This window comes from Lissotriton vulgaris, chromosome 7, assembly GCF_964263255.1.
Source record: "Lissotriton vulgaris chromosome 7, aLisVul1.2, whole genome shotgun sequence".
NCBI classification, from domain to species: domain Eukaryota; kingdom Metazoa; phylum Chordata; class Amphibia; order Caudata; family Salamandridae; genus Lissotriton; species Lissotriton vulgaris.
In genome coordinates this window covers 241227606-241242002 of record NC_141695.1, presented here as the reverse complement: position 1 = coordinate 241242002, position 14397 = coordinate 241227606, and the positions used below count along the sequence as shown (strand labels likewise).

At 44.2% G+C, this 14397-nt stretch overlaps 1 protein-coding gene across 3 annotated transcripts in view; it reads left to right on the top strand.

Moving 5' to 3' along the window:
• Positions 1 to 14397, top strand: part of LOC147701285 (uncharacterized) — a 525848-nt gene that overhangs the window by 248080 nt on the left and 263371 nt on the right. For all 3 annotated transcript variants that reach the window (XM_086928608.1, XM_086928609.1, XM_086928610.1), the window contains exon 4: positions 9217 to 9301. In XM_086928608.1, the coding sequence (XP_086784734.1) occupies positions 9217 to 9301 (85 nt within the window). The remainder of the gene's footprint in view (positions 1 to 9216; positions 9302 to 14397) is intronic.

Below are 14397 nucleotides of genomic sequence, written 5' to 3'. Positions count from 1 at the left end.
TCTTCCTCATTTCCAGATGGAGCTGCATTTTTCAGGTTAAGGTCATTGTCACCTTCCAGGTCAGCTTCAGAAGTCAGGTCCAGGTCATTTTTACCCATGGGCCTTTCCTCATCTGCTGCCCCACCCACTCTTTCTACCCTTTCAGGCCCTGAGGCCTTCCTGAGATCATCCAACAGCAGGACCTCTATGAGGCGTTTGCACTTTTGCCTCTCTTCAATCTCCTAGTAGTACATAATGTTCTTAATTCCAAGAATGGGAGGTTGTCATACTTAGATGCGAGTAACCTACTGACATCTGGCAGGGACCCACTGGTTCCTGGCCTTGAAGACATCACTAGTGAGGTGTGGTGTATGCACCTACCTACTATAGTTTGGCTTCTAAACTCTCTTGAGTGGTAGAAAGGGTGTGCTAAGCCCTTGACACACAACTCTAAGTTCAGTAAGAACTTAATGTAGTTTAAACTTGTATTATATGTAGCTCAGGTACCTTTAGAGGTTTTCAGTTACTCACTCACTTGTGATTATCTGGTAAAACAATGGCAAGCTTGAATCCCAACTCCTGCACACCAATGTGAGAAGTTGGCCTTGCATGCGATGTCCACTAGTTATAGTGGGCACCTTGCAGCAGTCCAAACAACCCTTAGACGTGATAGGTTAAAAACAACCTTATTTTAAAGCTATCCTAGTGGTAGCTATGGAGAGCAGCCTTCATGCTTGAAGGAATATAAATCAGCTTGTTTTACCAGTCTATAGTCTCTCGAATGGCTAAATGAAAGGACAACCACACCAGGTGTATATATGAAATGTATTTATTGTATACACACCCTAATAGTCTCTTTATGAGGCTAGAGGTCAAAGCACATACGTTACACTCAATATAGCACTGTAAATTAGAACAATATACGTTCAGCCCATGGAGCGTACCAAACCATATATTAAGAAAGTGGTATAAGAACCACGACGTGACAAGCCACAAGACCTAGAGCCTGTATAATCGCTGGGACCACAAGGAGCCACCCTAGTTAGTGGCACAAGGGACCCATGTATTGCGCTTGCAGTGTGAGAAGACAGTTGCGAATCACCGATAGCTTCTGTGGGGAAAGTCGCGGTTGGAAATTTAAAGATTAAGGACACCTAGGAGAGGACTTAAAGCAAATCCCTTTAGATTTAGGGTATTCTAGGGCCAACACCCATGGGAGCACCGGAGTACTCGAGTTACCTTGCCCGGGGAAGCCGGGTTGATAGGTGTCTTTTGGTGTCAGAAATCATCATTGATTTCAATGACGATCCGCTGCAAAGTACTACTGCCGTCGAAGTGGAAGGTGTCCGGTGTGATCCAAGCCTGGACCGAAGATGAGAAGAACCTGAAAGCAGAGGGGACGGAGTCTTGGTCACTGACAAGGGGCTCGATAAACGAATGTTCACGGATGCCGGGTGATTTCAGGTTGAAGAGGTGAAGCTTGACCTTGAAGCCATGAGGACCAGGAGGTGTTGATGATAACCAGGGGCTGGATTCGAGCTGTCCAACAAAGGATGCTGAGTGCTGCAGCGTCCGTGACCGGATTGGACCCAACAATCCGTAATAACAGCAAACCAAGCAGAAAGTGAAGAAATGCTTTGGTATGGACCAGCAAGGTCAGAGGGACTCACCAAGTGGTGGAGAGTCAGGGCATGTCTGGAGCTACCAGGAAAACCCACAGAAAGTCAAAGTTGCCTTCCCAGAGACCCATCAGTCAACAGACCAGGGATCGCAAAGGTACCTCAAGCAAAAACACAAAGGGCCAGCTCACGGAATACTCGTGGATTGTAGGCCAGCAATCTTCAGTGGAAAAGGTGCTCGGGATCTGGGTTACACGTAACCCAATGCACAGCCTCAAGGAATGTCGAGAATCTAATTCACTTGCAAATGTGCACGGTGTCCAGGGCTTCAGGTTCCAGGGTACTCACGAGGGCTGCGGGTCTCAGCTTCGCTGGGGACTCAGGTCGGCCTCAGAGAAGTTGGGAAAATCCACTTCTTGGGCTGCAATTTCTTCAGAGTCCGGCAGGAACTTCGGAGATGCAGACCGGTCAAATGCGTCTTTGGTGCCTGTCAAGCAGGGGAGTAACTCCTTTACTCCAAGGGAGATCTTCAGTCATCTAGTTGTGTAGATCATCGAAATTCCAGGATATCTGTAGCAGAGTTTCTTCCATGTGTAATCTAAAGTCTTGTAGCCAGGGGTTCATTTCTTATCCCCAAGGAAGGGGTTGGACATACTCTGGGGACACACCTATGGGAGGGTTTGGAAAGAGGGGTGGCTAAACCCATTTCCTTTGTCCAGTTTCATCCTAGAGCAGGGGCTGGTAGCCCCTGCAACCGGTTGGAACTGGGCTATGCACAGGGACACCAAATGTACCCCCAGTGCAGACTTCAAACAACTCTTGGAGTGCCCCACCCACCCCCAATACACTAAAGCCTGTCTGGGAGGGGTTACACATCCCTGTGACAGGAAACCTATTGTTGAGGCCTCCCCTGCCAGAGTTTCATCCAGCAGCAGGAGGCCAGACTTGTGTCTGTGGCTGCAGCATACATTTTGTGATGCAAGGGCTCTTTTAAACTGGTACCGCTTGTACCGTGTGGACATGTCTCTCCCTCTAGAAGGGTGGAATCATACCCCTGCCACCAGGACTGGCAGGGGGGTATGATTTCAAAGTGTTTGACTCCAAGCACAACATGTTTCCTTGCAACCATTCCATAGTTAGCATTTACCGCTAGGTTATAATGCACCTAAGAGTATATGGTCTGGCTGCATCACAGAACAGCCCCAGAGAATAGGTTCCAAAGGCTGAAGAGGGGCCCTGCTCATGCATGGGCACCCTCTCACACAAAATCCAGCATCCTGCCTTCAGGACTGATAAGGCCTGTCATATGGGTGACTGATATATTTATATGAGTAGTGATTTAAGGTAGATTTAGGTAACCTATATCTAAGTAAGGGGTGCATGCACCACCTTACCCAGGCTGCAGTAACAGTCCTCTGGTGACATTTTGGAAGGCTTCAAAAGGGTAGGGCATAATACACACTGCAGCCCTTGGTACGCCTCGTGGGTAACTATGCCCTAGGTACCTAAGGTAGCATATACGAGGGACTCATAAGGATACCCCAGTAACCAAACTGGAGTGTACCTAAAGTACTTGGAATCAATTTAGAGAGGCAGCAGCAAGGCTGGGGTCCTGGATAGAAGGACCCCGGCCAGACTAAAGTCGAAAAACAGTGAAACAGCTGCAAAAGTTGGGGTAACCATAAGAGCAGATCCAACTCTCCTACACTAAACTGTATAGGTAGCACCCAAAGGATTGTAGAAGTGCATAAGTTAGTGCCTGGGTAATTGCATGAGTACATGGATAGTTACTGGATGATTAGAGTACTGCAAGGTGAGTGTATGGTGAATCTATTAGTGCTTGGGTATTGGCAGAATGATTGGATTAGCACATGGTACTGGCTGTGTTATTGGAGGAGTGCAAAGGGAGTGGCAGTGTGACTGCTGGACTGCATGGCTACTACCTGGGTAATTGGAGGAGTGAATCAGTAGTGTGTAGGTGGTTAGAGGACATTGGATGTGGATATTGCACATGTGATTGTAGCACTGCATGTGTTAGTGCCTGGGTCATTGAATGAGTACATGGATAATGACTGGATACTCAGAGTACTACAAGGAGAGTACATGGTGAATTTATAAGTGCTTGTGTTTTGGCTGATTGATTGGATAAGGACATGGAATTGTATGGATAATTGGAGGTGCATAGGTAGTAACAGAGAGATTACTAAACTGTACAGGTAGCAGTCAAATGATTGTAGAAGTACATGAGTTAGTGCCTCAGTAATTGCATGAGTACACGATTACAGACTGGATGATTAGAGTACTGCAAGGTGAGTTCATGGTGAATTTATAAGTGCTTGGGTATCGGTGGAGTGATTGGATTAGTACATGGTACTGGTTGGGTGATTGGAAGAGTGCACAGGGAGTGACAGTGTGATTTCTAGACTGCATGGGCACTGGCTGGGGAATTGGAGGAGTGAATTAGTAGTGTGTAGGTGGTTAGAGGAAAGCTGGAAAGTGCACATGTGATTGTAGCACTGCATGTGTTAGTGCCTGGGTCACTGCATGAGTACCTGGATAGTGACTGGATACTTAGAGTGCTGCAAGGAGAGTGCATGGTGAATGTATAAGTGCTTGGGTTTTGGCAGAGTGATTGGATAAGGACATGGGACTGGCTGGATAATTGGAGGAGTGCATAGATGGTAACAGGGAGATTACTAAACTGTATAGGTAGCACTCAAAGGATTGTATAAGTGCATGAGTTAGTGCCTGGGTACATGGGTACTGACTGGATGATTAGAGTACTGCAAGGAGAGTGCTTGGTAATTTATAAGTGCTGGAGTTTTGGTAGAATAATTAGTTAAGGGCCTGGGACTGTCTGGGTGATTAGGAGGAATGCACAGGGCGACAGTGTGATTGCTGGACTGCATGGGTACTACCTGAGTAATTAGAGGAGTGAATCAGTCTTATTCATGGAAGTCGAAAATCTCCGGCGGGAAGAATCTGCAGGCTGTATCGGACGAGGGATCCAGAAGGCCAGACACCCATCCGAAGTGGAGCCACTGAACATTTTTTCTGCTTTAGAGACGAACCACTGTGATGGACCTTGGGGAGCAGATAGATTCAGATCTCCTCTCGGTTCTCAGTGCACTTTTTGGCTGAAAATATTCCCATGTTTTGTATTTGGGCTATGTGTGCACCTTTTGCACCCCTTCCAAGGTTCTACGACTAGAGGGGTATCACTCGAAGCATCAGGATACAGATTGGTTTCAGGTGCGGGTTAAAGATGGTTAGAGCTCTTTATGTCCCTGAGGCTCTAATCAGGAGGCTTGCCAACTAGCCCTTGGAGACACTTTGCTAGTCCTGTGTGCAAGCAGAAAGGTAGATCTCAAGCAACAGGGCAGTCCTCTGAGGGCACAGGGCAGGCTTCAGGCAGCAAGTCAGTCCTTTTGGTGCAGTAGGGGAATCCTATGAAGTATTCAGCAGGCCTTGAGAGTCCTTAAGCAGGTTCAGAAGTGATCTCAAAAGCGCTTAAGTGGTCCATTCATCTCCATTAATTTTAGCAGAATAAGAAGGTTTTCAGCATTTTTCTAAACCTGAGGTGGTGCTCCTCCAAGCGAATAGCGTCTGGAAGATTGTTCCAAAGTTTTGCAGCCTGTAAAGAAAAGCGCCTGCCCCCGGTGCGCGATCTCCTGATCCTGGGGATTACCAGTAGGTTCTTATTACTGGACTGAACAAAGGTACAAGAATGTCTGGTCCAGAATTATGCAGGCCTTTATGAGCGATAGTCATTGCTTTGAATTCGATTTGTTGTTGTACAGGCAACCAGTGCAGTTGCTTCAATGCTGGTTTGGCAGAGGTTCTGCGTGGGATGTTTAATAGCATTCGGGCAGCACAATTTTGGATGGTCTGTAGGATCTTGATTGTCCCTTTAGGAGCCCCTAGATAGACTGCGTTGGAATAGTCTAATCGTGATAAGATAAGGGATTGTACTAGGATCCTTCTGGCCTCAAAGGGAAGTAGTCCTAAAATCTTTCTGAGTGCTCTCATGAGGGCATATCCAGTCCCTGCTACCTTCCGGGCTTGGACCTGAAAGTTAAGGGCTGGGTCCAGCCATACTCCTAGGCTTTTGATTTGCCCTTTAGGGGTCGGAGGCTGCCCCTTAGGAGTCCGGCCACCACACATCCACAGAGGTAGGTGGTTTATGTCCTAACATCATGACCTCTGTTTTAGCTCCATTTAGCTTCAAAAAAGAGTCATTCATCCACTCCTGGACTTTGCTAAGACAGGAGGATAGGTTGTTATAAGTCGCCTCCTGCCCGGACAGGAAGATGATAAGCTGAGTATCATCAGCATAGGTTACCAATTGTACTCCCCAGGGTAGCACCACCTCAGCCAAAGGTCTCATGTAAATATTAAATAGAGTAGGGCTGAGGGATGACCCCTGGGGAACACCGCATTGAAGCTGTATTGGAGGAGAAACTATATCATCCTCAAACACCGAAAAGGTCCGATTGGACAGGAAAGAGCAAAGCCAATTCAGTGCGGTCCCAGTGATACCTACATTACTCAATCTCTGAGTAAGAATCGTATGATTAACGGTATCAAAGGCCGCACTGAGGTCTAATAGTAGTATGGCCGCACATTTCCCTTCGTCCAAAATCTTCCTTGTTTCCTCAACTACTGCCACAAGGGCCGTTTCAGTGCCCTGTTTGCATCTAAACCCAGTCTGGGTGTAATGTAGCAGATTATTAGCTTCAACGAAGGTGGATAGAAGAGAGTTGACATGTTTTTCAGCGATCTTGCTAACAGTTGGCAACAAGGAGATGGGACGATAGTTGGCACAGTCATCAGGGTTGAGGTTGGGCTTTTTTAATAACGCTCTTACTCTTGCTTGTTTCCACATAGGTGGGACTACTCCAGCGGCCAAGGATGTATTAATCACATCCTGTATCACAGGGGCCACTGTGTCTGAGACAAGGTTGAGGATGGTTGGTGGAGCTACATCACTTGGTGATCCAGATTTCAAGTTCCCCAGAAGCACTTGGGCCTTGGCACCGTCTAGGGGAGAGAATTCATTAAGCATAGGTAGGTCTTGTGCCAGGGGGGGGGTTGGACCTATGGCAGTCACCTGAAAGGATGCATAGATATTTGCTACCTTTGCGGCAAAGAAATTTGCCAGGTCCCTGCAGCGCGGGAGTGCCAGAGTTGAATCCATAGCGGGGGTAGGAGGGGTAACCAAAGATTTAAACATTTTAAAGATTTCCCTGGAGGAACTGGCAGCTGAAGAGATTTTTCCTGATAATAGTTGGACTGGGTCACTTTTATTGCCTGCTTATAATTGCGTAAGGCTAATCTGTAAACATTTTTGCTATTTTCACCGTAATCTTTCCTCCACCTTCTCTCCTTATGTTTACATATCTGTTTGAGAGCTCTCAATTCAAGGGTGTATGTTTGCTGCAGACAAATAACACACCTGCTTCCTCTCCAATCAGTGACAAAGAGTCAAGACTCGTGCTGCTGTTCATTGAAACCTTGAAGGGTCGCATTACCGGCCATGCTCCTGCTAACAGTGAAGAGAGGCGCTTTGTGTGAATGTGATCAGGATTTGATTAAAGTCCCTAAGTTCACTTGCAAACTGCGGCATACGCGAACTGTGGCTGATTTAAACCTTTGTTTACTCATTATATTTTGGTTCGTGCCTTGAAAATAACATGTCTATAATGAAGCCACTTGCAGCTCTGTCTGAAACCCGTGAATGCCAGCCTGGTAGAAGTGAACTATTGTATACTGATTATTAGATGGTGAAACCTACAGCTGATCCCATGCCAGGTACTGGTACGTGTGTGTGCAGTCGCGGCTCCTGGAGGGAGTGCTGCGGGGCAGTGTGGCAAGCCGAGGGAGGGGCAGGGTGGGGGGTAGTAAACTCCGGACCGACCGGGGTCATGACTGAAACATGACACCTTCGGGAAATGTTTGCGCTATATAAAATCGCATGAAATAAATAAATAAATTGGAGGAGGGGAGGCAAATGAGGGGGGGAGGAAAATTCAAGCCCAGTAAGAACAAACGCTTCACAGTTCCCTTTGTGATCATAAAGGCCCCCAAATTCAAAGAGCTTTGCGGATAGGAAATGAATTCCAGAGCGCGCTCCCCTCTCCGCATGTCGCTTGCCAAGCATGGTGGCTGCTTGGACTTCAGCAAATGCCTGGAAGGGCTCTGAGATTGCTGCTGGGAACTCTTCGCAGCAGAAATATGTGTTTCATGGGAAGGGGAACTGGTACGCCCTCAACAGACAAGGCAAACCTTTAAAAAAAAAAAACACCGCCCACCGCCGCAATGACGATCGCAAAGGGGCGGAGAGCTGAAAAAACAGCGGAACGCCCACACATCTGCTCCCGCGAAGATTGACACATCTCTCTTCCAATGGCTAGCCTCCATTTATGGAGCTAGCCAATGGAAGAGAGAGGCGGGACAAAGCCCCGTACTGTCTAACATAAGATTTCGCCTGCGCGAACACTGCTGCGCAGTGGACGCCAGGCGAAACCTAATAACCACAGTCTCTGAAATCGCCTCCTCTTTATCTCTGAATCTGACAGCAGCAATGAACTTTCAGGAAAAAACGTAAAACTTTTCCCCGAAGCGTTCCTTCCACCAACTATTTTCCACTAGCACTCAAATCCTATACCCGTAACCATTTATATATCTGCCTTCAAGCTTGTTATTTATTTCTCCTTGACTATTTGAAAGTCACTGTACAGGACTTTTAGACCCTTCACCCATTCCCCTTCTGCCTCTAGGAGTAGAACATGTATGAAAATACTATCCAATATATACAAATAAATATTAAAAAGTTGGATCCTTGGTGCATATTTCCGCAGCATATTTTACGATTTGCTAATTTAGGGAGGTGGCTTTGGCCTTCGTTCAAGTCCTGCGACCATCCACGTATGAACAAAGACCACAACACTGAGCCTTTAGCCGTGACCAGGAGCAGTTGAACGAGGAGGCAAGGAAAGCAAATGTTCTGTGGTGAAACACTTATTAGTAACGGGCAAAGTCTGGCGGGAAGGCAAAATGTATCACAGTTCTTTATAAGCAAGATAGACCCACGTTTGGAAAAACAAACATTTTAACAAAGAGAATAAGGGCCTGATTATGAGTTGGATTGATAATGTTGACCCTTGTGCAATCCCCTCCTTATGCAGGGGTAAGAATTATGAGTTTCTATGTATTTAACCCAACCAATAATTATCGGATGCGCTAAATTACTCAACCTTCATTACATTTTATCAGGTCAAACCTGACAAAATTTGAAGGGGGGGGTACTTTTATGCTATTTACTGTATCATGAGGATTTTTGTGTGTTAAACGCCAAGGTCTGCATGTAATGCCCCATCAACTCGTAAAAGGTCAAATGTATTGCAATCGATAAATAATGTACCTCATGGTATCATTGTTAATCATGTGCAATAAATACCACCTATTCCCGTAATTAGGCCCTAAGAATGCTTTATACAACTGATACTGAAACAACAGTTTAAACCACAATGTTGTGTTCTAATACAATGCAATACAATGCATGTGTTGGCATGAATACTGCAGAAACTTAACAAAATTACTCACTTTGCTTTTGTAGGACTGACGGGAGGAGAAATCATTGGTATATCCTTTGCTGTAATCATTGGTATATCCATAATAGTTGTCATCCTTGTTTTGTACAAGTAAGTATTAGACACCATTAATTTCCATGACTACATTCAGTGCTTAATTTATAAATAAATAAGTGCAGTTTTTCTTAGGAGCCCATGGCCCACAATGCAAATGCCAGCGTTTCAAAGTACTGAGGCTGTGCAGTTTTCATTCTACCTCTGTCTATTTTTTCCAATAGCATACATTTGTTGTCTCTTTATCCTACTGTTGTGAATTTCTTATTAAACTTGCCTTGTCTCTTTTTCACCCTACTAAATTTCTCCTCCTTCACCTTTATTCTCTTTCTAGCTTTCTCTATTGCTATGGATCAATGTCTAATGAGTAAAAATATGTCCCAGTTGTGACAAAATGAGTGCTGTTGTACACCATCTCAAACCAAGCACACACAAGGTGATGAGAAGGATTACAAATAGTCCAGTTACTCTGGATTGAATTGCAGTCCATTGTTTTTCAAGCACTTTGCCCCTATTCATATAGCTGTTCAAATCTCTCAGCATTCATATATAAATGGATACCAAAATAACAAAAATCCAATATGTTGAACCGTAAATATTACGTTTTAAAGTTCAAATTTAAAATGAACGTCAAAAGAGCGTTAAGCAAACTGCAGTCAACTGGTCATAGAGTAGTTGATGGTGTGTGGGTGTGCTTCAGAAACCAGGTTTGACCTGGTCGGAAAATTTACCTTCAGAGAGATTTATCTCTTGGTGGTAGAGATAACTCATTGCAACAATGATAATATATCTTTATCACCAAGAAAATAGTAAACCCGCTCTTTATAGATTCGGATGGACCATGGAATTATTCATGGCAAAGACCACTCCACCTCCACCTTGATTAAACCTCTCCAATGGCCCTGTGGCTTAAGGTCCAACAGAGGCAGACCTGTAATTCCACCCACCTGATTTGAGTGCCCGGTATTAGAGGTCAGTTTTCACTGCCCATCACGTCTGTATAGCCCTCTCAGTAAGGCGCAGTGAAAAGTGTTACATGCTCCCCTTACCATGGGAGAGGAAGTCTATGCTGTAAGAAGCATCTTATTTTTATTTTCAAAAAGTAAATCATGTTTACAAACTTTCTTCTTGAAAATCAAAAAAGAAAACACTTTGAATCAGGATTCCATTCTGTTTGCGGAGCCCTCCACTAAACTGCAGGAGTCATTGACAGGAATCACAATAAAGGTGGTTCCTGCAAGTGCTTTATAAATGACCACCCACTTAGTTGTCATTTATAAATTTGGCGGGCGGAATCTCTGTCAGGGCAACAGGGGAGTTTACTCCCTTTCCTTGGTGGAGAAACAGGCCCGCTGAATTTAATCTCTAAAATCTTCAGCGGGTCTCTGTAGAAGTTGGTGGTCAAGATGTTCTCAAGGAGGTCAGATAACCATCAGACGAGGTCCTTCTGAAGTCATTTTTGATGGAAAAAAGCTTAGAGCAGCAGAAAGCAGAATTACACACCCAAAGTAGGTTGCTCATCGGCTTGAAACGTTTGCCACTGAAGATTTCTACGTACATACTGAATCACTTTTTTGCAGCCTGGATTCCTCCAGCGGTGCAATTTTTGCAGGCTGCAGCTGAAGATAGTTCCACAAGTAACTCCAAAGTCAGAGTTTGTTTCTGAAAAACAAAAATACTAATGATGCCCACAGCTGCAGTTTGGAGACCTTTCTGATGAAGTGGTAGTGGAGGTATTAGGTTAAACCCATGTACTAGCCTGTGATTGGGGAAATTCTCTTACCCGAACCAAAATATTTTATCACACCTTCTTTTGCAGTACTTCTTCTTTGACTTAATACTAAATTATACTGGAGCCTCCGTTTCAAGTTGGCAAAACCCTGCCTTCAACTCCCAAGCCACTCCTCTGTTTAGGTGAACCCTCCTCCCACCTAAAAGGTTAAAACAGGGTTTCCCTTTTATTGTTCATGACTGGGGCCTTGTTGTCTGGAAGGTCCTATGAATGAATTAGGGGAGCCTTCCTTGTCATCTCCTGTAGTGTAGTTCCTATTTTCCCTATAGGCCCTGCGCATTGGAATAACATAAACAGCAGTGTAGACGTAGGACTGAGGTCTTCTAGGTCTCTACTGACTATGTTAGACTTAATTTAGGTTTGCGCCAGCTAGCTTAGAGGTCACTGGAAACTTTCTTGAATGAATAGGAAGGGATCAGCTTCCCTGGCTCAGACAAGAAGGGATTCAGCTTCCGAAAACCGCATAAACATGACAACTTTGCTCCCTCAGAATAAGAGTAAATATCTAGAGTCGTGTGAAAACAATAGACAGCTATTTCACTCAGTCAGATTTGCGTTCTTAGTTTCACCAGAGTGCAGAGAAGAGAGAGACGGGCGTTTTCAATAAAAGGTATTATTTATTGAGCAGTCTTCCTTCTCATGCAAGAGAAATGAATTGCCACAATTGCAATACTTAATATAAAAGTAAAGTACGTACAGTATTATGAAGTAATACTGTAAAAGCACGGATATGGTTTCTCAGCCATAAGACGCTTTAAAATGGATAAAATATATATATACATATATACATTGGCTAACGTGCTCAACTGGTGCTTCTAAAATACGCCTACCCCGGTGTACCTGACTTAAGCCTAATACGTGGAAAGGAGTAAGTAAGTAAGGTTTAGTTAAGTAGGTTTTGCCAAGAATCTGATTCAAGAATTCTCTCTAAGGGTTTAGTCAGCACTGTACCTTGGGAATAGAATGTAGGAGGTCTGGTATCTCTCTCTCAGGACTCGATATCCCAGTCACCCGCAAGGGTAGGCTGGAAACGCCGGAGCTGGATTTTCTCGGCAGGAGAAAAGACAGCGTCTTTCTCAGCGCGTCAAAGAGGAAGGGCAGCGTCCGTGGGCTCTTCGCATCTGCTTGGCTCTCGGCAAGTAGATTAGCTGCTCTGCTCCAAAACCACCACCATGTGTTTGCTTAAGGTAACGTTGGTATATTTATACCTGAAAGGTGCCAAGTTTGACGTAAGGTTTGGACATAAGACGTCAATAAAGATGTCACTAAGAACTGGCAGTTCCTACAGTGCTCGCAGGAGTTCTATTACAAATCAAACCAAAGCAAGCAGGGATTTCTCAGGTTGCTGGAGGTTTGGTGTGTCGAAAGAACTCGTTGTGCTTTCTAGGAATCCAAGGAAGTAGCTTTTGCCGTGCCTTGGACTGCAAGGGCGATTTACTGAAATATGGATCTGATTCTTATGCATTATAGGGATATTATTTATTATAGCCGTACAAGGGCATAAAATAGCAATATTGATTCGGGTTCCAAGATAAAACACATCACCCACTCCACGATCTAAAGTCCATCATTTACTAAAAACTAAGCAATGGTAAACATATAAAGGTGCTTGTGTATTCCAACCCACCCCAAAATTAATTTTTGCATTCGAAATGGTGTATGCGAAATACACGAAAGATTATTGGTACTGTACTTTTTTTTAAGCAGTGTAATCATTCAGTAACAAAAAAATTGCATATATATTTAGCTGAACGATTTGCAAAATTACACATGAAAAGTCTCTTAATATAGAAGAGAAGGTTGAGACTATTTCATCACATATAAATGCAATTGCTTGCGCTTGTGCTAGAGGTTGAGGTAATATTTTGTCTCTAGATCTACTAAAAATAGAAGCTCTGTTCTTTATGACTAGTTCTTCTTTAAGCAGAGTACATGTGCCAGAAAAAAGGTAAATATTTTGGAATTTGGAAAAAAATAATTTCGTTTTCAGGGGAAAAAATAGTTCCAAATGTTTTTCAGTAGCTCTTGTTTATCAAAGCTGAAGGCCGAATTCAGAGTTCTAGGGAACGCTGTGTGCCGGTTTGTTTAAAAAGTTATTCTTTCTGTTCAGGGGAGAACATCATTTCAGACAGATGTGCAAAAAAACAGTCTACAGCTTCAGGTGAAAGTTCGACCAAGTTTGAAAATGCTGCAACGGTGCAGTCGTGAGAATGATTGCTATCATCGATCTCAGGATCAGCAATGCTCACAGAAGGTCGTACCTGGGTGATGTTGCTCTCATTTCTTTCTTCACTCCCACCTAATCGTAGTGGTGAAGTTTCAACGTATGCCGTCATCAGGATTGGTAACCGCTGGGGACAACACGATGCATGAGCCGTTACAGGACTCAACAAAGTATCTACATCCATTGGTACTGCTGATTGTAGTGTAAGACACATGTCCAAAACGCATTCTTCTCCGCATAGCATACATCGAAGCACATGTAAGATGCAATTCTGCCATATAGGTCTGAATGAAAGAAACCAGGTCATATTTAGATCTCTTAGCCGGGCTAATCCAAGGACTTTAGTTATGCGGTCCCGATAGCGAATAGCTAGGATCGTTTCTTCCATCATTGCTGGAGTCATGTCTGCGTTTTGGCTTGCCATATCGGAGCAGAAGAGTCAAAAATAAAATTCCTGCTACGAGTCCCAAAAGTAGTGGTAGGCCACCAAAAACCGAATGGACAAAATTGAAAAGATGCCCAGGACTGCTTCGAAGGGTGTTACCAGTCCCGAAAAAATTGTCTTAAATACATGTGCGATACCACTGGCATCAGACATATTTAGGATTTGGCTTAGCACTTCTACGAAATGCACGGGGCAATTAGTTGATAAAGGTTTATGTATCTCCCTTGTTGTCCTTGCAACTTGAAGATCATACGTTTCTTTTGATGACGTGATAGGCACTGTTGTCTGTAAAAGCACAGACTTCATTTTGCTTAAAGTATCAATTTGTATAGAAGAGATATTCAAGGACGGCCAAATCGTCGCCTCTGTATCTGCAGGGTCGTTTGGATACAATGCTTGCATACAGCAAGTGACCATGGAACTAACGCTTACGAGATATGCTTTCCCTGGCACCATGCCACAACAGCTGTGGTCCGTTATTAGAACGTAACTCCTGTTAGAAAGTTGTCTAAAGAATGGCTCTATTTGTGTTGCAGGTGTGCCGTGCTGGTGGCATGAAAGGTTATTCGAAGTCCCCTCACAGGCCCCATGCAAATTAATACCTTGGCACAGAAGTATACCGCTTAGTGATCTTTTACAATTATTACCACTAAGAAATACACTCTTTTTTTTGTCACTATAACATGTGTGTG